The sequence below is a fragment of the Cebidichthys violaceus genome, unplaced genomic scaffold, assembly GCF_023349555.1.
Source record: "Cebidichthys violaceus isolate CVI_PGR_0920_01 unplaced genomic scaffold, fCebVio1.0.p SCAF_67, whole genome shotgun sequence".
Taxonomy (NCBI): domain Eukaryota; kingdom Metazoa; phylum Chordata; class Actinopteri; order Perciformes; family Stichaeidae; genus Cebidichthys; species Cebidichthys violaceus.
Window position 1 is genome coordinate 803989 of NW_027176894.1, and position 23308 is coordinate 827296.

Genomic DNA, 23308 nt, shown 5'->3' on the forward strand with positions numbered 1-23308 from the left:
TGTGCTTCACTGGTCACAATGTCAGGAACGCCGGCTCTTAATGTCAAAGCTCAGCTGAGAGAAACCGTCTCTCTCTCTCTCTCTCTCTCTCTCTCTCTCTCTCTCTCTCTCTCTCTCTCTCTCTCTCTCTCTCTCTCCCCCCCCCTCTCTCTCTCTCTCTCCCCCCCCCCCCCTCTCTCTCTCTCTCTCTCTCTCTCTCTCTCTCTCTCTCTCTGTCTCTCTCTCTCTCTCTCTCCCCCCTCTCTCTGTCTCTCCCCCCCCCCCCCTCTCTCTCTCTCTCTCTCTCTCTCTCTGTCTCTCTCTCTCTCTCCCTCCCCCCCTCTCTCTCTCTCTTGCTCTCTCTCTCCCCCCCCTCTCTCTGTCTCTCGCTCTCTCTCTCCCCCCCTCTCTCTCTCTCTCTCTCTCTCCCTCCCCCCCCTCTCTCTCCCCCCCTCTCTCTGTCTCTCTCTCTCTCTCTCTCTCTCTCTCTCTCTCTCTCTCTCTCTCTCTCTCTCCCCACACACATTATCTCCTCAGAGATTACAGCGCTCTGCGTTGGAGAGCCGTCCCTCTCACTTCACCTCTTCAGACTACTGTAATTCAGCTGCTCGTCACGCTGAGGGCTCTCCCACCACCCACAGTAGCGAGTGTGAAAGCCTGCAGGGATGAAGACTATCAGGAGGAGCGTCAGAGGACCAAAGAGCTGGAGGCCTTCTGATGACTGATGAGTAGCTGGACCGCATCTAAAGCAGTGCAATTAAATATGTATGAAGCTCAAAACCACTCCATTACTAATGATAGAAATGTTAAAGACCGATTATGAAGAGGCTCAGTCTGTGTAATGTTACTGTACATCAGGACTCTTTATGATTACTGCTCTAACAAACTGTCCTAAATGACTTCAGACTCAATACCAGATCATTTCATCATCAAAGAGAAAGTACTCAGAGCCACAGAGTCACCGAGGCAAAGCTGGAGGCTCTCTGATGTTTTTAATCAGCTGGACTGTAAAACTATTCACATCTGAAACTTGTGTTATATTTCTTAAACCTGCATGAACTGAACTCTGGAGCTCCGGGTTGCAGAAAGAAGTCAGGTTGTATAGAAGTCTAGTCTAAAATGACTCTACTTCTCTCTTGATTTATTCCCTCAGTAAACATTGTAAACATGAGTTTATGGTCTCAATCTCTAGTTTACAGTCTTCTTCAATACAGCAGGATGTTCATTTAGTACATTATGCTCCATTTAGAGTCAGACAGACCATAAAGCAGGGGATGATTTAGGGGCGGGGCTACACGCTGATTGACAGGTCTGTGCTGCTGTAAAATGTAAAATGTTCAGGTTAAAACGGGGCTTTACGGATGCAGAGTAACTCCTCTTTTAGAAAGTGAAGTCATCGGGCCGTGGTGGATGTGGAGAGGCCGATGAAGCCCTCGAGCTGTTGTTGAGCTGAAGTGCTGTACACTAATGTTGACAGAGTAATCGAATGTAAAAGCCTCGTTGTCAGAGTTGTGGGCTTGGATCGGACCGCAGCGTGAATCATAATAATTGTCTCTTATCTCAGCGTTGGAGAACAACATCCATTAACGGAGAGGCTTTAGATGGAGGCGGCGTTAGTTTGGCTTTAGCATACAGTTCGGAGCTCGGGGGGGAAAAGCTGTGAATATTTATTGAGCCGACGTTGATGAATGTGTGTGAATATGTACGCGTATTCCTCATAAAACAAACACTTAGTGTTCAGTACATTATTTCTGCCCAGTAGTTTCATCAAATGAGAGAAAAAGCTGCAGCAGCACTTCCCCAGCGCTTCAGTTGGAAACATGCATTGATTTACAGTCAATTAAACCAAGTCCAATTAACACAGATTATTGCATCATGTATAATAGATGACGTTTTCATTGCGGCCAGTCATCCACAAAGAATTAAAGTGTGAAACATGAAGGTTTCTTCTGACAACACTGATTCGTCTCCATCAGGATCCAGCCAGTCAGGACGCCATTCATCTCCACTACACGACACGATCACCACATTCATTCATCCGCATTATTACACCGTTCATTCATCTAATATGGCGCCATTACAGCTGAAAGACCCGTTTCCACCTGGGGACCATTAAGAAGCTGCTCCTCAGTGATCAGACTCCACTCTGCCACTCGTGTGCTCACATTCACAGACTCGACAGGAGCAAAGACGACGCTGTGAAAACCTTTTGTTTTGGATTCAAAGGCGTTTGCTTCTTTGTGTTTTACACCTGGATGAATGAAATGCATGATGGTCAAGTAGAAAGCAAGTGTGGATGATTTTCATCCCTCAGCATCAGTTCTTCACTGAGTCTAAGAGATGGAGAACAACAATAACCTCCAGCTGAGTCTGGTGTTGTGACGTCCTCAGAGTGCTTTCTGCTGTTGACCTCTGCTCTCTGCTGGGAGAAGAGTTTCTCTCCGTCTGCTTTTATGATTCTGACCCATAAAGATGTTTATACTCGTGCTAAGAGAGGAGACGCTCCTTATCAAGCTGAGGCTGCAGCGTGAAGTCAAAGGCTTGTTTTCACTGAGCTGACTTGACCTGCAGCTCAATGATAAAACTCCACTCCTCCTCGGCTATGGAGGCTGAAACATGTGACGCTTCCGCCCCGTCGCTTCTGGTATTCTGCTTTTGTAAACCCTGAAGTGCTGAATCACTTCAACTACTCTGAGCGTCTTAGTTTTGTCTCTTTCACAGGCCTGTCTTTAGTTATAAAATACTTAACTGAAGGTAAATAAGGAATGGACTCTTTGGGAAACGACATTGACAAAAAAAAAAATTCAATTTATTTTTGCATTATGCTCAATGTACACAAAAATAGAAATAACAGCCAGGAACAAGAACTACAGAGTTGAACAAATAAAAGTAAAGAATAGATATTTTGTACACAAGTATGTGAAAGAATAGCTCTATATATAAGTAGTATTCAGATATAGTTCAGTTATAAACCATACAAATAGTGCTAATAATGAAATACTGAATGCACATCCATGGACTGTATGATTATGTATAGTATGTAGTACATGTGTACATGTCTGTGTACTGTATTATTTAGTAGTGTCAGATTGAACTGACAGTGACGGATGATGTGTACATATTATAAAATTGTTGCGTTAAAAACTGTGAGATTATGATCTATAACGACTGCAGCAGATGTTTCAATGTTAACGTAAATATTACATTTTATTCCTATATTTGAACTTCTGCAGTATTTTTAGTTTATGTCTTATGTCTTGGATTCTTTTTTCGTTGTTATACATTTTGTAGTAGCATTATTGGTGGGAGCGTATATTGCCAACGGCTGCTCCGCTGTTACTGTTGTTTATGACAAATACAGAACTTCACCTCGAACACAAGTTTAAGAATAACATCTGAGGCTGTTGAGTCACCGGACCTTCGTCACCGGCTCTCCTCTTCGCTACATTAGCCATTACTCGCTAAACACGCCAAAATATCTGTTATTGGTCAAATTGCATTCTGGGTAATGAGAAGTTTGAGTTCCATCTAACGGCAACATTACAGGTACCAGCGATAAAGAGCGCAGACGTTAAAGTCTCAATTCAAAGACAACAAATGTGACAAATTGTCCGGAGCCTAAAAATGGGCCCACGACAAGTTTAGCTTCAGCATTTTAAAGACACAACTGACTGTGCTTCTTCTCTTGCTTTGTGTTGACAGAGGTGTGTGACAGCGCGCTGGTGTCCAATCTGCCGCCGTCGTCCTTCAGAAGCTCCTCGCAGCTGTCCAGCAGTCACGCGCCGGGCTTCGCCAAACTCAACAGGAGAGACGGTAAGAACGACTTCCTGCTGCCGAGCAGACTGGAAACACAAGTCCTGAATTGGGTTGAAATCATCTCATTGTTCTTATTATTGTTTCCAGTGGTTTAGGGAATACTGTTTATGCCGCCTGTGAGCTTCTCCTGTAGTCTAGTGAAACGTGGAGTTTACCTGAGTCTAACAGAGACGAGCAGCGCCGCCAAATCCCTCCTCTGTCACCGACAAGCTGCTCCGCTGCAGAGAAGAGAGTCGAATAAGCTCAGGACACAGAACACAACACATAACAAGTACGTTTTCACTGGATATACAAAGACAGAGGATCCAAATGATGTCTGAGAGACATGAAGAAAGAACAAGCCATAGCTGCTGTATCTGTATTCTCTATAGATGCTGTTTGTATTGAAGGTTTATGCCAGCAGGGAGTCCTGTGCCGGATGCCGTTGTGAGGCTCTGACGAAGTGAAGATCACGGTTTGTTGTGGAGCGTTCTGCGGGGAAGGAGCTCGACCGCTTTATCCCGACATCAAAGCCCAGAATCAGCTGGGAGGCTGAGATGGGTTTAATCTGGATCTGAATGAAGCAGAGCCCGCAGAGCACGGCTCAGTCCTCCGTCTGCTTAGAGGCTCCATCATCAAACAGACCGTCTGTGTGTCGCAGAATGCCGGCGGTCTGCTCTCTTTGTTTGCTGATCTGGCTTAGATTTTTGCTGATCTGGCTTAGATTTGTGGTTACAGTGGATTGTCGGCGCTCTCTGCTGTGCTGCTAGTACACATCTGTATCACCTGTAACAGTATCAAGCACACCGAAATATACATGAAGTTGAGCTTATACTTTATAGTGCAACTGAAGAATCTGATTCTTCTCCAATCTTGAGAAACTAACAAGAGTGCACCTTCAGTCCTCCCTCCAAAACCATTCCTCCAGAACTATCATTGAGAACGTAAACAACAAATACGGCCATTGTTAGTACTCACAGCTGATAAGCTGTGCAGAACATGCGCAGACAGGCAGGTTATGTCATGATTGGACGGACTTATTACACAGATACCTGGTATTTTCCTTACATTCAGTTTGCCAAACCCCAACTGCTTCCTCACGCTGCTTCTCTGATGCGTCTGAGTCGTGATTATCCGATCAATTTAGTTTTGCTTGCTAGCGTATCCTCCTCCAGTTTCTAAATAGATCAACAGGGCATGCTATAGATGAAGCCGACATTGGATTTAAAGAGCGCCCTTTACACTGTACATGTTTAACAGGTTATTACCATTCAGATATTTAACTTTTCCCTGTCAGAATTTCAAATTAAAAGTCAAAGCCCTGCAAAAGAACTCCTAGATAGTGACGGCAATACACAGTTTAACTGTATGATTAGCCGCCGCGTTTTCTGCTTCGACAGCAAATAAAATGGCTTAATAACAAACAACTTCACAACAGTGATAACATTCATGCATATTCCCAATCAAGCCCCAGCATGTAGGAGATAGATAAGGAAAGCTGTGTGTATGTGTGTGTGTGTGTGTGTGTGTGTGTGTGTCTGTGTGTGTGTGTGTGTGTGTGTGTGTGTGTGTGTGTGTGTGTGTGTGTGTGTGTGTGTGTGTGTGTGTGTGTGTGTCCTCTTCTATTTCCTCTTCAGCAACATTCTTGCTGCAGGATCCCGGAGTGCGATTCCAGCTGCTCGTCGAGGAAATCGATGAATAAATGAACGTCTCCGTCTCACGCTGCCGCTGCTAACACTCTGCCTTCTCTAGTCCTCTGAGGAGCAGCTTTTGCTCTCACTTCAGTTACCCACTAAGTGAACAGAGATTATCAGTTTTGGAATACTACCTACACAGCATCTTTAACCAGGGATTTAATCAGTCAGCCTCGCAGCTGGAAGCTATAACGTTACACACATCCAGAAGCATCCTGGTAATGTTGACGTGGAGATGTTGTTTAGCGAGAGCGACGTACGGACAGAGCATGGCACCACAATTCACCGATTACGAATATTCTCGCTACATATAGCAGCCAGCTTGAGTATTTTGTAAATCTAATGAATAGGCTCCTTAGCTCTGTGACGCTAAAATGCTAACACCAGCATGCTAACATGCTCAAAACGACTATGCTAAAAGGTGTCATTTTTAGAATGTTTTAGAATTTTAGTTTAGCATATTAGCATGCTAACATTAGCATTACACATGAAGCACAGCTGAGTTTCTCAGGCGTTTGAGCATAAACCGAAGCATTGGACTCATTTTGACCCGATTAATGGCGCTTGATGAAAAGTCAGAGGATCACCCAAGTTAGTATAACTCATCCGGCAGATCAACTAGAGCCCTATCTACTCTACCTCCCTAACAAGTCCACGGACGTGAGGGGAGAAGAACACTTTAACTAGTCTGAAAACAATCATTGAGCTGCGACTTTATCACTTCAGCTCTGCCAGAGGGAAACAACAACCTTACGTAACCTCTTTTTACTCAGACACTTCATAAAACCCAGCAGCAGTTTCTCTCAGCAGGGAGAGCAGAGGACCTGACATTGACCTGACGTAGCTGGTCTCAGTGGAGGCCCGGTGGCTCGGAGTCTGACACCAGAAGTGGATAAAAAGCCCCGATAGTCTATTGATTGGAGATGAATGGCCTTTTACCAGGAACCTGAGAAGGAATGCACTATGTCTCATTTTTTTTTCTCTTTTGCCTCCCTTCCTCTCCTTTTCTTGTGTCTTTCCTTTTTTTCCATCCCTCTCTGTGTCTCCTCTCCCCTTTTCTCCACCTCCTCTCTTATCAGAATCGATCCCGTCCGTCTTCTTTTTGCCCTGTGCAGTCTGTGTTCTGCTGTAATCATTAGTTTCACATTTAGTCAGCTCTGTCTCCCTGCCAAAAATTGTTAATAGCAAGTCTTCACGTTTGAACCGTTTTCTTTCTTCAGGGGGGCGACGCTGACAGTCATCATGACGCCACTGCAATTATGCTGGAATGGACTCGAGTATGATTATTGTGCCACAGTAGTCTGAAGCTGGAATTAAACTTTAATTGGAACCTGTAAATTTGGAGCGACTGTGTAACAACAGCCAACTAAACGCTCCGTATTTAGTTTTCCTCCGTGGCTTCTGAAAGGTTGAAAGCTGAAAACTCTTAAATATCTATAGACTGTTTTTACGACGGCAATTTTTTCCTTAGTTGTTCTCTTCCGGTAGCGAGACCCCAGTCAAACGTTAATCTCTTGACAAGCAAAGCCGCCTCGGTTTCTATGAATCATCAAAACAATATCCTCTCAAAAGCCCATTCAGTCGACGTTTTTGAGCTTTCTATCGCATCACACCGTCCCTCATCAACACACGAAGTTTGTCCGGTTGTCACGGATAAAAGCTGAGTCATATCAACAACACCAACCTTGAAACAAGTTCAACAATTATAATGCAAATTGTATTTGTATTGTGGCATTTCTAAAATGTAAATCTGTCCTGCTTCACCTGCAGAGAAGCTGCAGTGTCTTCCAGCCTGCTGCTGCTGTCGGTTCAGCATCGAGCCCGTTAGCTTCCTGTTGGACTCCCTCTCGCGCTGACATGTTATCAGAGATTAACCTCCGGGCTTTGTATTCTCATGCAAATGACCCGCCGCTTATTCTGGACCTGGCACTTATAACGGCCCGTCTGTATCGCGCCTCTCCAGCTGCATTCTGCGTCGCTTCAAGCCGCCCGTCTCTCTCTGTCCTGCTTCCCGTCTGCCTCTTCATTTCCCTTTCTTGCCTCGCTGTCCGCCTACCTGTCTGTCTCTCTGTCGCTGTGTGAAGGAACATCACTGCGTTCGGTGCTGATCATCAAACAGGCATTCGGTTAGTTACAGTGAGGTGCGACTTGGCTCGCTGCACCCGGTGTTATGTCACCATTTACCTGAGACAAAGACTACATTCACACTCAGCCAGCTGATTCTGAAAGCACGTTCTCCTCTTTGTCGTGTCCCTCCGTCCTCACTCAGCCTCATTATTCACACTCTGATATGAACCCCCTCAAACACGCTCTCCATTTTGGTACAGAATGAGACGACTTACCGTGTTATCATTCTTATTAGTGCATAAAGGTGACATGTTATCATCTAGGTCTGCTTTGAGTCAAAGGTCCCCTACGCACTACCCAGCATAACCTTTAGAATCGATTGGTTTTACTGCAGACGTAGTCCGATCGGTCTTTCTCTGGTATCGTTGCTTTCTGTTGTGTTTTGCATATACTTTTTAGCATAGAATGCTGAAAGTATATAAGCCTATGCACCGATTCTATATCACATTATCATATCATTTACGCTACACAGGAACACCACCACCACCACCACCGTGCATCCTGCCTGATCGGTACCGCACATGTGCAACATCTCAACTCTCGACGAGAACGAAGCGAGACCGGCGAGCCTTCTTGCGTTCCTCCTCGTCTCTGGTGAGAGTCGCACATGTTCAGTACCGAGGGGCTTTGTGGTCAGGGCAACGTTAGCCAGATCTCAGGAAATGTCAGCAATTTGGAAACGTTTTACACTGGAAAGTCTGTCCAACTCGATACTATAAGAAGGTTCTCTGCAGTATTTATTCCCTGCATGTATCCGTTCATGTTTCAGAAAGGGTTTAACCTGAGGCCGTGCAACAATGATTACAATCATATCACATCCGCACAGCTGACTAGTATGCAGCTTAATCAGAATTGGCCGATAAGCAGGTTCAGCTTAACAATGTTAAAAAATAGATATTCATTTGGATTCAGTTTTATCTTTAGCTCAGACTTTTTGATATAGTTTCATACTTTACTTTTACGGCAGTTGTGTTTAATGTGTGCACAGGATGTTGTGTGATTATTCCTCCAGTTTCACTCATGTAGGTAAAGAGGCAGAGATAAATCGTATTTACACGAAATGAAGACACGGTTTAAATTTGTGACTTACTTGGTGCAGCAAATGAAGAGCAACTCATATTGATGTTTATTCCACAACTGACACAGAACGAAGCAGCAGAAGACGGTACGAAACGCTGCATGTGAAGCGGCGTGTTGATGTGTCACATCTCCACACCTCCTCTATTCCCCGTTCGATGTCACTCTCCTGACCTGCATTGTTCTTTCCTTCTCTCGCTGCCTTGACGGACAGACGAGGGAGAGGAACCGCGGCGATCTCTGTGATTTAAAGCGACAGGCGTGGCAGAAAGTGTGCAGACAATCAGCCATCGGTTCACCTCAATTACATTAGTTTCAGTTCTACCGCCGGGGTGGACACAGTAAATCTGTGTAACGGCGCTCTGTCTCTGAGCCGTTTCCTCTCCGATTCCCCTCTTTTCCTCTCCCAGTCTAATCGTCATGAGTAAAGGTCAGAGTGTCTGCTCTTCTCTGTTCTCTTGTCAATGGACACGTCTGTTAGTCAAGTGCTTATTAGCTTTGGCCTTTAGCGCTTTAAAGATCAGGATCCACCAGCCGCCATTCTTTTCTCCTCTGCCTGCCGCCGCACATTGTTTCGGAGACATTTTCCAATGTTGACCTGTTGAACTTACGTGACACTCGGAGTTAAAGTACATGCTGTAATATAAACATACGCAACTTTCAAATTTGCCGTCCGTGAGGAGGAGTTCACACTGCCATTACTGGCGGCATCACAAAGAAACCGTGTGTTTTCAGTAGAGATAACGTTGTTTGTCTCGTCCTCTGTTTGCATGCGGTGTGTCTTGGTACACAAGATTCAGACAGAGCACACATGAATGCTCCAACACTGTTATCAGTCACAAAACGGCACCAGACAGACTCATAAAAAGTAATTAGATCATCAAAAGGGTTCAATTTTGTGTGCATAAAGTTGCTCGATAGTTTTTTGGTGTGTTTTTTTTTTTTTTTTTATATTATGCGATAAAGCCTTTTAGTGTCTGGAGTCCATGGGCTCGTTACATTTTAATGTCCGATTGACCGTTAGATATGTTCATTTTATGTGTCGGTTAAAGGGAAAGTTATGTCTTGGAGGCGGCACTGAAGATGATCAGAAACATTAGGATTCACCCTCTGGGGAACACGAATACAAACAGCATATGTAATGTAAATCCGTACAGTGGTTTTCAAGATACCTTTTCATAGAACAAAAGTGTTGGTGTGCAGTTCTGTCCTCGTGCTGTCGGTGGTTGAGTCAAAGTCATTTGAAATGGTCCTCAAGGGATCATGAACATCCACAGCTCATTTTATGACATTCTGGCGAGTTGTTTTGTCGATGTTACGCTCGAAATACAACGTCCGGCTGGACTGATGGGTTCAGTGACTACAGAGAGGTTGGCATTAACCTGTGTATTTGTGTTTACATGTCTGTGTGTACTGATGGAATATATGGATTGACGTTATTTATTATTTTCCTGTGCAGTGGGTCAGTGGAAGTTTCTCAGTTCATGACGTTCTCTGCGATGCTTCAGACATCTGTTGTTGTTGACATTCCACATTTTAAAGTAGCTAACTGCTAACTATGATTGGCTGTTTCTCAGCGGACACAACAGGACCGTATGGCGTAGCGGTAATCTGAAGGGACGAAGTGATCGTATGGTTAATACAACTGTTGTGTGGTTTGAACCTGGTGCGAGGCGCACGGTAGGCTCTTTGAGGATCCACATACAGAGAGTGGAGAGGCAGCTTTTCCTTCAGCATGTCTTCCATCTAAAACCTCGTTAACACACGTTAACACGCCGTGTCATTAGAACTGACGGCTTTGACTCTTTACTTGCTGCCGTTGGAAGGAAAGAACTGAGTTGTCTTTCTTAAAGTCCAGTGGCATTTAAGCAGCTTTCAGTGTGCTTGTGCTTTGTTCAGCTTTCTGTCTGTCTCTGTGTGTGTGTGTGTGTGTGTGTGTGTGTGTGTGTGTGTGTGTGTGTGTGTGTGTGTGTGTGTGTGTGTGTGTGTGTGTGTGCGTGCGTGCGTGCGTGCGTGCGTGCGTGCGTGCGTGCATGTGTTTGCATGCAAAGTGGGACGCTGGTCAACAGCCTCCTCCTTCAGAATCTGCCCATATGGTGTTTAAGCTCTGAGTTGTCGTTTTGGCCCAGCAAAGTATTTTCCTACACACACACACACACACACACAGCCTGGCTGCATTTTTTCCAGTATTTGAAGTGTCTTTATTGTGCAGCAGCCCATTCAATCAAATCACAGTTTATCTGTCCAAGCAGACTTCTGTCAACAAACCCCCCTCCAACACACACACACACACACACACACACACACACACACACTTGCATTTGCAGTGTGTGCAGTGTGCATGGTTACACACACACATACACAAACTCCTGCCAGCGTATACCTTTTGTGCAATTCCTCATGCATCAGTAAGTGGCCGTAATGCGATGTAACTCAGTGTATTGCATCAAAGAAAGGTCACTGGAGAAGTGCACATTTCTCCAATAATTGAACTCTAATCGATCTCCTTGTTTGTTCTCTGTGGGAAAACATCTCAGCCTGATGACCCGGAGCACAAGCGATCACAGCGCAGGCCCTTTATCGACGACGTTCAACATGAGGGAGGAGACGAATTGTAAAAGCCAGGCAGGGCAACGCATCGCTGTTCATGGGAAATTATGTCAGCTTCCATCTTTATTCTGCTTTACGCCACTTTCAGGCCAAGTTCGTAACCTGTTGATGCCGGTGGTGGAGGTGTAAGTTGGTCAGTTTGCCAGAGATCTGGTGACTGTGAAGGCTGAAGCAGCTGATTCACGTCATTGTCATACCTCTCAAATATTCAGTAAGATATGAAAACCCTGTTTCAGTTGATTTTTAGAGGAACGCACACGGTGCAGAATTAGCATTAATATTGCGAGACCGCTTCATTCGGCTTTCATAACAGGAAAGTGTGATTTTCTATAGAATGGAAGGTCAATGAATGCAATTTCTTTTTTCAGCATCTACCAAAAGCTTATTTGAATGGAAATCTACTAAATGTCTCACGCCTGTTTGTTTGCCTCCCTCTGTCTCCCTGCAGGAGCTGGAGGGTGGTCTCCTCTCGCCTCAGACGGGTATCAGTGGCTGGAGGTGGACCTCGGCGAGCGGACCAGGATCACCGCCGTCGCGACCCAGGGCCGCTACGGCAGCTCTGATTGGCTGACGTCGTACCTGCTGATGTTCAGCGACACGGGACACAACTGGAGGCAGTACAGACAGGAGGACAGTATAGGGGTGAGGCGGTACTACAGAACACCACCATCAAAACCGTGGGGTTAAGACTCTGTCGCATTTGCATGAATCGTCTCATCCCTTCAGACAAATAACTTTATGGTTACAGCTTCTCTTTCGTTTGTTCTTTTGTTCTATTTCCCCTCAGGGATGAATAATAACATTGTATTTTGTTTTGTGTAATTCATATGAAGTGATGTACTGCGGAGCTATGTGGCTCCGTCTACCCAGGACGGATAAACTGAGTCATCATGAGTTTATCTCTTCATTTATAATGTATGAACCGACGCCGAAGCTCTGCTGACTCGGCGCACCTGTTGACAAAACACTTAAGCTGCTGATCACGAGCAGAGAGGCAGTCAAGTGGCACCATTTTGTTTTATTCGTTTATTTCTGTCTGGTACTCGTGGTGTCGCCTTTTTGTCTCTCTCTCTCACTTTGACTTGTGAAAGAGGGAGTGAACATGTTGATGTCATCCATCACAGCTGCTGCAGGAACACATTTGAAAGATGTGAACAAAGCACAGAGAAGCAACCAGACGGCAACCTCCGGTTCTTCCAAGTGAAGTGCCTTAAAGCTGCATTCTCTCTAGTGTCCATCAGGGGGCGACTCCTCTGGTTGTATAGAAGTCTAGTCTAAAATGACTCTACTTCTCTCTTGATTTATTCCCTCAGTAAACATTGTAAACATGAGTTTATGGTCTCAATCTCTAGTTTCAAGTCTTCTTCAATACAGCAGGATGTTCATTTAGTACATTATGCTCCATTTAGAGTCAAACACACCATAAAGCAGGGGATGCTTTAGGGGCGGGGCTTACTGTGATTGACAGGTCGCTGCCGCTACCAGAGACGTATACGCCGTCTTTACGTCACTTCTCTTCTTGAAACCTCCGTTCAATGGTCGCGAAAACCAACAACACGGCGACGATCATAATCCAAGATGGCGAACTCGAGGCTTCAAATCGTCAGTCCACGTCACGATGACTCCGTCCACTTCTTCTACACAGTCTGTGGTAACAACACACACAGAGGGAGATCGACTCCATTCTCTGCTCGGGGAGACATTACCCCACCGTCTCTTTACAAAGCCAATCGTTGTTTGATTTGACATCAATGTTCTGAATAATGAATAGAGAATCTCTAAAGTGCTTTACACAGTCAAACTCTGTGCAGGGAGAACGCTCTTGAGTCTGCTCTCCTGTTGACCTCACACTCTTGAGTGCGTACGTTGCCATTCCGAGTAGATTACAGGCTGACACATGTTGAAGTGAAAGTAATGTCAAATCAGAAAGACGTTTGGTTGAAATTGTCACACAAATGCCTTTGCTTCTACCCGAGTATCGTGTTTACTAATGCTGTTTCCTCATTAGTCGGTCATCACGAGTAGCAACACGGTAGAAACATGAGCCATGAAAGTGGAAAAGCTCAGCTGGTCTCTGTAGAGCTGATTCATGGAGAAATCCGTCAGATGGACGGCGGAGGCAGCGAGGCATCACCTCCCACCTCCTGGTACACACACACACACACGAGTCTTCTTCTGTGGTTTTTCCCCGTGTCGGCTAACACTAAGCGGTTCTGATCTTGTTGGTGTTGCAAACACGGTGATGAATCCTGTCAACACAGAGAGCCAGTTGAGTTACTTCCTCTCCTCGTGAGCCTCATACCAAATCAAATATAGAGAAAGTGTAATATTTCCCATTTCTGTTTGCGTGGACGTTCATCCCGGGTAAAACCCACGTTTGTTCCAGCGGCGCAGAGAGGAGCTTTATGATTAGAAGTAGAGCTGAGGCAATTTCCCCCACATGGAAGGAATCCAGCTAATCTCAGCGCTGAGGATGGTCTCTGAGAGAGCAGAGGACGACTTCTCACGGCTTAAAGACACGTTGATCCGACGCTCTGCGTACGCCGAGCACAATCCCAGTCACATTTCAAAGTGTTTCCCAACTTCTGCGCATTAGTCAGCCGAGCTTCCAGAGTCCGTCAGAGGAGAACGCTGATGTCAGAGCTGTTGGATCGTACTGGGCTTCTGCTTTTAGCTCAGACGCCTGAAGACCAGCGGAGGAAATATCCTGTTTTCTTTTTTCCTCTTTCTCTCCGTCCTCTTTTTTTTTTTTTCTCCAGAGGCCTGTGGGTGCTTGAAAATATAGGAATCCATCTTTTCTTCATGGTCTCCCTCATCTCTATCGGTTTGTTTCCTCCTGCCTGGAGGGTCGGGGATGAAGTGATCTCTTTCACTTTTCCTTCTCATATTGTCCTCTCTCTCTCTCTCTCTCTCTCTCTCTCTCTCTCTCTCTCTCTCTTCTGTTTCCTCCTCTCATTTTCTGACACTGCTGCTTACCTCCCTCTCACTCTCACCATGTTTTTCTCTCCCTTTCATTTCGTCCCTTTGCCGTTTACCTTTGATACTATCTCCTCCTGTCCTTTCTTCTCCGTCTCTTCATTCCTGTCTCCCATTCACAGTCTATCTCTCTCATCGTGTCTCTTCCACTTCCTCTGCTCCTCAAAGGCAGCTGTTGAAGTTATCTTGTTGGAAATATATAAGATTCTGTCCGTTCCTCAGTGTCATTTGTTGATTGGCTCATGGGGTTTTGAGGATTTCTTTCTTTTTTTTGGTCTTTCGGATTAACTGTAACACTGCGAATGTATCAGCTGATGGTTTAAATGAAAGTTTTGAGTTCAAATGTTAAACTTGTGGGTTAGAAAAATTGAAATGTGTTAAAAAAAAATGTCAGAATAATGAGATAGAAAATGTAAATTATGTGACATAAAGTCAAAGTTGAGTAAAAAAAAGTCAAAATTCTTTGTGAAAAAAAACAAATAATGTGTTATAATGTAAAAATTCCGAGATAAAAAAATGTAAATTCTGAAATTATTAAGTAAAATTATGAAATAAAACGTCAAAATTTGGATTTGTCCTTTCAGTTAATTGCATTGATTACAATCAAAGCCTTTGATTATGTGTAAAGTTCCTAATCCTATATTTAATAAAGTACAGTTTGATTTAAATCAAACAGATGCAGTTATTTTGGGATATGCAGTATATGCTTGTATATGTATACAGTTGTGCTGAACTTCTTCTGTGTGTTTTCCAGGTATAAATACTGCAGATGTATAATGAACAAGTGCTCATGATGGTCGTGTGTTTCAGTCTTTTCCAGGTAACAGTAATGCAGACAGCGTGGTTCAGTACAAACTGCAGCAGCCGGCCATCGCTCGCTTCCTCCGCCTCATTCCTCTGGACTGGAACCCCAGCGGGCGGATCGGACTCCGGCTGGAGACCTACGGGTGTCCTTACAGTAAGTCCTTTCTTCTTTATTGGACAGACTGGACTCTGCAGAGACGTCGCCCAGCTGTCCTCCAGAGAAACATATACATGGAGGACATAGCAAACGACAAATCACTACAACTGAGTCATCAGAGAAGGACTCAGAGTCTCGCCGATCAATATGCAGCGCATTTAATTTGGTTAAAAAGAAAAGAAACGCTCGTTACACATCACACCAAGTGTTGTTTTTGTCTTTCCCCACGAATACAAAGAACAAGCGATGCTCCCTGGCCGCCTCTTCTTGGAAGCATTTCCATATTTCACAACTACTTTACACTCTCCGCTCTGATGTTAGCAGTGAAAACAACACTTACACAGCCGTGTTAACAGATCCTGGCTCTGTAATTCTCAGACGATGCAACATATTGTCAGCTTCAGCCGCTGGCATCAACACGATGAACTAAACACACATCCCACAAAAACATATGTCTGACTTCCTCCCATTCTGTGTCTGAATTACACTACAGCTTATTTTAGCAGTAATTGCTCCATGGGGGAAAAAAAAATCTGTTTTCTTACTTGAGCCAATAAACATATTAACGACATATATAAAGTGATTCATCGTTCAAAAAATAACAAATAGAACAGATACGAGTTTAGGATGAGCATGAATCTAAATACATTATATCTGCACTGAATATGACTCGCTTGAAGAAGCGGGTCTTTGTAATATTTTGTCCTCTCAGCATTAATTCCCTGCTGTGTCTTTGCCCTCATTTCTGTCCTCACGGCTGGTCTGTCACTATATTTGTCCCTTCATAAAGACACACCACACTCATGGATATCAAAAACAACTCCACGCATTTACATATATCTGCTCAAATACATTCATCAAACGGTAGATATTAATGTGCGAACATGATTTCCATATGGATTGTGTCTCATATTGATTTTTCAGTTCCCTCCTTTCATCTGTATAGGAAATATATCAAAGGGGTGTCGTAGAGTAATGTCACTTAATTCTATTTCTGTGGTCAGCATGCTAACATGCTCACTGTGACAATGCTGCGTTTGCTTATTCGCACTAAACACAAAGTACAGTTGAAGCTAATTGTTAAGAGCATTAGTTTAGCAGACATAAACCAAAGTATCGGACAAATTGAGATATCAGGGGGGTCACTAAAGTCAATTGTCTTCATCCTCTGGGGACCATGAATGTCTGTATATTTCTTTATTTACTGTAAAGATAGTACACAGGTAGCATTAACACAATTATCAAGTGAGTTAGTTGATCCTGCGCTCCTGTGGCCTTTATGTACTTCATATATTTAGAGGTCCAGACGCAGGTACAGCGGAGCAGCATAACACTCCCGGCACTATTTCATTATATGAGTTCACCAAGTGGAAAGATGATTTATGATTAAAAAAAAAGCATTTTGTGCCCCTTAAAAAGTGTGTCCCCTCTGGAAGAAGATGGATTATGGGACACATTAAAAAAAAAAAAAAAAAAAAGATGGATTTTGATAAATAGCCTGTAGTGGTTTTGGAAAATATTCTCAAGTTATCTAAGGACACAGCGGATATATTATTGTAATATGTTTATCAGTCGGCGTGACGGTTGGCGGAGGAGACTCGTGGTTCTCCTGGTGGTGAACTAATGTAGCGTTCACAGCGGAAAAACAAATGCAATATAGTGAAGGAAGCTGAAATACAGCTGCCGGCAGCAAACAGTTTACCGCAGTGTGAAGAATGTGTTGCGGGTATTAGTCTGTTATTGAGGCAGCGCAGCAAAACATTCCTTAATGTGTCTTGGCGGATCATGTTTCGAGGCTCAAGCGATCGAATCGATACAAACCGAGTCGACATCGGTGGTACGAAGTGAACAAACAGCGCAGACGTCACACCGAGATGTCGGTCAGCGCACATGTGCACCCAATTCCCCCCCCCCCCCCCCCCCCATTATTCTTTTCAAAACAGGAAACATGTAATAGAGTCAAAGCTTTTATTCTGAAGGATTTGGGCCAGAAGCGGTATCGTTGTTGCTGCAAGCAAAGTATTTCTAAGGATAATGCAGAGGTTTTGCAAGAGAATAAAAAAAAAAAGTCCGTTGTCTTTTCTTTTTTTTTAACCTTCCCGTCTAAAATATTTCAGCCCACGTTCCTTCTGGGGGAAATTGACTTTCAGTCACTTCTGGGTTTGACAGATTAAGAAGCTAAAATCAATATTTCTGTATTAACGATGACACGCGACTGCTCGTTGTCTCGTCCTTTAGCTCATTGTTACCCAGCGCGCAAGCCGACTGTTTCTGGTTCAGTTTCACCGTTTTCATCAGCATCATATCCAGCTGCAGCAGACGGATGTTTTCAGCATCACACAACGCCTTGCTCCGACCACACCCTTCCTCAAACTGGACCTTCATTTGGATCTGTCTCTCTTTCTTTTCTTTAACTCTTAATGTAATCAAGGTGAAAACAGTACCAGCCACATGCTTTTTGGGACTGGTAATCAGTAGATGTATAAACAACTAATTTACGACCTCAACCTCATGCTAGTGTATCACTGTTGTGTCTGCAGCTTGTTCCCACTGCCTCTAAGTGGTTAATGCAGTTTTGAACTAAGAGTCTGTTAATAAAACTACTACAAGCTTAATCACTTATTGCCCAGAATAAAAAAAGAAACTGAGAGGTTAATAGCTTGTAAGATGAAGAGTAGGCTACCGAGTGTCCAAGTCATGACTCGTAAACAAGCACCGATCTATTACAATCAGAAGAAACATTATATTCTAGGATGAAGCATGATCTAGCACTGAATGGCCTGTTAGTGGTAAGAGTAGTAAAGTAGACTTAAAGTAATGTTTCACGCTGACGATGACTCAGTGAGCTTCATCTCGCTGCTCTGTAATCAGAAAGTGCACCGGACAATCCAATAAGAGCATCGCTGCGAGCAAAGTGTCTGTGAGACTGTGTGTGTGTGTGTGTGTGTGTGTGTGTGTGTGTGTGTGTGTGTGTGTGTGTGTGTGTGTGTGTGTGTGTGTGTGTGTGTGTGTGTGTGTGAGTGTGTGTGTCCTGGTGAGTAAAAGACTTGCCGAGTTCATTAAAAAACGTTCAGTCGGAGAAACTTGTTGTACGGCTGCAAAAGGAAATTGATGCTGAACTCGGCTGCTGCAGCTCTTTCTTTCTCTTTTTTTTTTTTTTTTTTTAGTATTTGCAGTCCATTATTTCCACTGTTCACCTCACCTCAGCCCAAATCCCCATCGAGCAAGCGAGACCCCGAGGTGAAATTTAATAATGAAAAGTGATAAACAGAATACAGATTCAGTCGCACACCCTGCTGCAATCGCATCGATGTCAATATCAATATGTGATGTCAACCAATATCACACCGACCCAATGCATGCCCAGATGTAGGAGGGTTTTTGTGGTTTTGTCGGCGTGCAGTAGTGGGGACATTATTAACAGTAACACTTAATTATCTGCTGTGTGTTCCTCCACACTGACAGCAGTTTGACTCCTCTGTGTCCGTTTTGTCTTCCAGCCTCTGACGTTGTGAGTTTGGACGGCGGCGGCAGCAGTCTGGTGTTCAGGTTGAGTCCCGGGCCGCGGCGCACCTCCAGAGAGGTCGTCTCCCTGAAGTTTAAAACCCTGAGGAATTCTGGGACGCTGCTGCACGCAGAGGGAGACGGAGGACTCGGCCTCAGTCTGGAGTTGGAGAGAGGAAAGCTACTGCTGCTGCTCAGACAAGGTAGAACACGGCACATACATAATCATGTCCACTGACAAACGCTGCACTGGCCTCCTCTCATACATATGCAGTACACCGGAGAGAAACACAAAAACCCTCTCTGTCCTCAAACCCTCTCTACCTACTTTTTTATTCAGATGAAAACACTGTGAAGTAAAACAATGTGACGCAGGAACAGGCTCCTCAAATATACCAAACATACAAGAAGAAGAAGAGCATTTGTAATTCATAAAATGAACATTTTACAGCATTTACATTTTTTTTGTAGAATTTGGTGCTTTTAAAAATGTACCCCCTGTGATGTTTCACACTATTCAGAGTTATTTGGAGACCACTAACCACTACTTACACTTACATACACTTCTGATATAAAAAAAAAACCTTGAGCTGAACCACTTTGATCAGCAAAGAGAAAGTTTGTCCTTTGGAGAGAATCAGTGTGAGGCTGTTGACAATATAAAGCGCTCTGAGATAACTTTAGACCGGTTGAGGTTGGTTGAGGTGGGCGACACGCACGCTGCCGCCTGATTGGTTTAAATCTTGGCCCACTGCTCCTCTGCTGCATCTCAGTCTATAGTTACAGACATGATGGATGGTACCCGCTCACTGCAGCATGTGTTAGGGCCGGACTCTGCAAGACGTGATGCATGGCTTACAGTCTGTACATATGTGTGTGTGTGTGTGTGTGTGTGTGTGTGTGTGTGTGTGTGTTTAAATGGGGTTAAACCAGAGGTTTACATGCTGAATCATCACCATATGGCTCACCTCTCTTCAGAAAGCCCATCTGGCTGCTGAAATACTTTCTTCATCCGTCCAACTCATTCGCCCTCTGCGTTTAATATCTCCCAAACGTGTTCCCCCCTCTTTCTCTTTCCTTCTGTCCATCTCTGATATATTTTTCACTCAGATACTCTTCATCCCAGCATCCTCATCTTCCTCCATCCATTCCTCTCCCACATGTCTATCCTACCTTTCATCCGTCAGCCCATCTGGCCCTTCTCTCTCTCTCTCTCCTCCGTCTCACAATGCAAACTTTGTGAAACGACGATGGAGCATTCTTAAAGAAATAGTTAATAAAGGAAACGTAAATGTAAAGAATCATCTTTTCTAAAGACCCAGACGTCCCCCTGACAAGTGGATCACCTTTGTCTCCTGAAGACTGACTGTGTCACCTCCAAGACAAACTCTTTCACTTTAACACTCAGGTGAGATTTAACCCGAGATAGGAGGTGAACGTAGTCATGGTGACGTCACTCATTGGTTTGTGGACTGCCGTTTTGATTTCCCCGTCGCCATCTTGGATTACAGCCACCACTGTGTCGTTTTTTTCCGCAAACCAATGAACGGAAGTGACCATATTTGGAATGCGGAAGCGTGACGTAGAGACCCTGTATACGACTCTGGTAGCGGCAATGTTTACTGAGGGAATAAGTCAAGAGAGAAGTAGAGTCATTTTCTCATAGACTTCTATACAGCCAGAGGAGTCGCCCCCTGCTGGTCAGGAGAGAGAATGCAGGTTTTAAGAACCGGAGTTTGCCGCCTGGGTTTAACTGAAGGCTGTTCCCCCTTAAACTGATTCTGTGCCATCTTATAGAACAGCGGCTCCACCTTAAAGACTGTCGTGTCAAAGAAAGTCTGTGTCATTAAAAAAGCAGCTCAGCGAGAGGAAATTAGATCCATCCATTGAAATGAAACCCGGGCGATGGAGAGGAGCTCCGACCATCTCTCTTCTTCTTCTGTCTTTGTTCTTCATCTTCTATGTCTGTTCCTTTCTTTTCCTCTGTACGTGACTCTTTGCTTCTGTTGTCCTCTTGCTTTCTGTTGTAATTACTGTTGTTGGTAGTGGTTTGTCTCCATAGATCTTGTTGCTGTATTCTTTTTCCACATCAGAAGAGATCATTTGCCTCTTTCAGCTGTGCGCTCTTCATTGTCTCCCTGTCCCTGACACGTACACACTCTGATATTCCCCTGCCAACCATCTTCTCTGTCCTCTTCCTTCATTGTTATGTGTCTCTGTGTTCTGACAACACAACTCGTGGCCTATTGTCCTCCATGTCCATGAGCCCTTTTCAGTTCTGTGTCCTTCAACTTTTTCTCACATTTTCCACTTTATCCCCTCTCTTTCTCTCTGTCTCTGTCTCTCTCTCTCTCTCTCTCTCTCTCTGTCCCCTCTCTCTCTCTCTCTCTCTCTCTCCTCCTCTCATTCTCTCTCTGTCTCTCTCTCTCTCTCTCTCTCTCTCTGTCTCCTCTCTCTCTCTCTCTCTTCATTCTCTCTCTGTCTCTCTCTCTCTCTCTCTCTCTCTCTGTCTCTCTCTCTCTCTCTCTCTCTCTCTCTCTCTCTCTCTCTCTCTCTCTCTCTCTCTCTCTCTCTCTCTGTCTCTCTCTCTCTCTTTCTGCATGAGTTTTTTGTAGGTTGCACATTGTGTAATTCAGGTCATCTGATGCACTCATGCACCATCCGCTCTGCTCTGTTAACACCAACACCTCCTGGTCCGCCCCCCCCCCCCCCCCCCTCCTCGTTGGAGCAGATGCAGTCGGCGTTATGAGGCAACATTGAGTAACAGCCCTTCACAAGAAAAAGCAACATAACAGAGGATACAAAACACTAACAGTTACAAACTGAATCTGTTTTCAGACATTGTGAACTACAACCACTATTCTCATAAAAACGTTGGCTTTGTACGTTCATACAAACCACTCATAAGTTGAATCTTGATGTTTCAAAACTGCATTTTCAATTACGGTAAGATTAGGCAACAACCATACTTGGTTAGGTTGAGTAAAAGATCATGCGTTTGCTTAAAATAGCTTATTATATTATTATTATTATTTTTGGTTTCACACGGGATACGAACACCGGTTTCTTGATTATAAAAAAGGATTTATGATCATCGAAAACAAACATAATCCTTTAGAAAACATGCAATAACTCGATATGTAATTAACAATGCACCTTCATGGATATGGTAACTTCATTTTGAGACCGGGCTGCTTAATAAAAAGCATTTTCTTTCCCTAAACTACGTTTGCTGATGACTGACGTTCACATTCTCACATGGTGAAACAAAGATCAACATCATAGGTTACAGTCACCTATTGTGCTGCACAGCAACATATCAAATCACACCCACAATAAATGTACAATTTAATTCATTCTAAGTACCAATTTAAAATGCAGCGTTAAAACAAACGGACACTTGGCTGCTGTGACTGTTTAACCGATGCAGGTTATGACTTCCTCGTGGCATGTTGGGCTTTATAGTGGAACAATAAGCAGGTAGACACAGAACAGTTGAATTAACACTAGTTCGTATTATCCAGAGTCACCGCCTCTACTTTTGTGAAGCCCATAATGATTCTGCATGATCATTTCTTTTGTGTTTGACACAGAAGAAGATACTGTAACTGCTGCAATTTGGACTGTCACATTTTCTCTTTAATCTTGTTTCTGCAGTTTGTCCAATGAATAATTGCCTCTCTAGTCAGAGCTTCTGATTCGGGCTGAATATGTGACAGGCGTCGTGCTTAACGAGAGTCAATAGCCGAAATGATTATACCAGCCTGTCTCCGATAAGAGCCGTCACTGTCTCTCTCCGGTAGCAGAATAGCAGAGAAGACGCGATGAGGTGATTGTGTCTTGAGGACATGCGGAGAATAATAAGGTGAGATACAGTTCAGCAGCACTGACTGTGACGTAGTTTTTAGACGTCATCCAGAGCCTTTGCTTGCCTGCCACCTGTCTGTACAAAGCATTACCCAACAGTTGGCTCTCTTGCTCCTGGGTTCATAGTTCAAACTAGATCAAAGTGGATTCATGTGGATTTCTCTTCTCTTATCGTAGCAAGGCATGGGCATGGATTTGCATTGGAGCGATGCCATTTTTGCAGTTGTTCCAAACGCACAGCTGCTGCTCTGTCTTTGCCTCAATTCAACTTAATTGTACAGCCCACAATTTACCAATCACAAATTTGCCTCAGAGGGCTTTCTACAATCCGTACGGAAAAACAAGCCGCAGAATCGTGCTTCATCTTAAATCCGTGAACACAAGGGTTCCATTAGTCGTTCACAAGTCACTCCATTATCACAATGCTTCCCACGGTTCCCTGGTTAGACGCTCGTTGTGAGATATAGCCACTTATTTCTTAAAATGGCCCATTTTATACACCAAATAATTCGACAGCATCATCAAAATGTTACGGTGCAACTGTCGCCTGTGTCTCACGCGTCACAAATAATTGACACGCTATCGACACGGGCGACAATGGCGGCTCATTAGAGCAGAGAGTCAACAGACGTGTCGAGCCAACCGGTTATATTTTACAATTAAAAAAAAATGATGATACGACGATAACGCTTCATGTGTCCGTCACGATGACGACAAG

The 23308-nt window shown here is 44.1% G+C and overlaps 1 protein-coding gene across 1 annotated transcript in view; it reads left to right on the forward strand.

The window, feature by feature from the left end:
- The window catches only part of LOC137890622 (contactin-associated protein-like 4), a 93105-nt gene that overhangs the window by 27202 nt on the left and 42595 nt on the right, over positions 1-23308 (forward strand). The window contains exons 3-6 of the mRNA XM_068734781.1: positions 3682-3792; positions 11731-11924; positions 15069-15216; positions 18720-18926. Coding sequence (XP_068590882.1) covers positions 3682-3792; positions 11731-11924; positions 15069-15216; positions 18720-18926 — 660 coding nt within the window. The remainder of the gene's footprint in view (positions 1-3681; positions 3793-11730; positions 11925-15068; positions 15217-18719; positions 18927-23308) is intronic.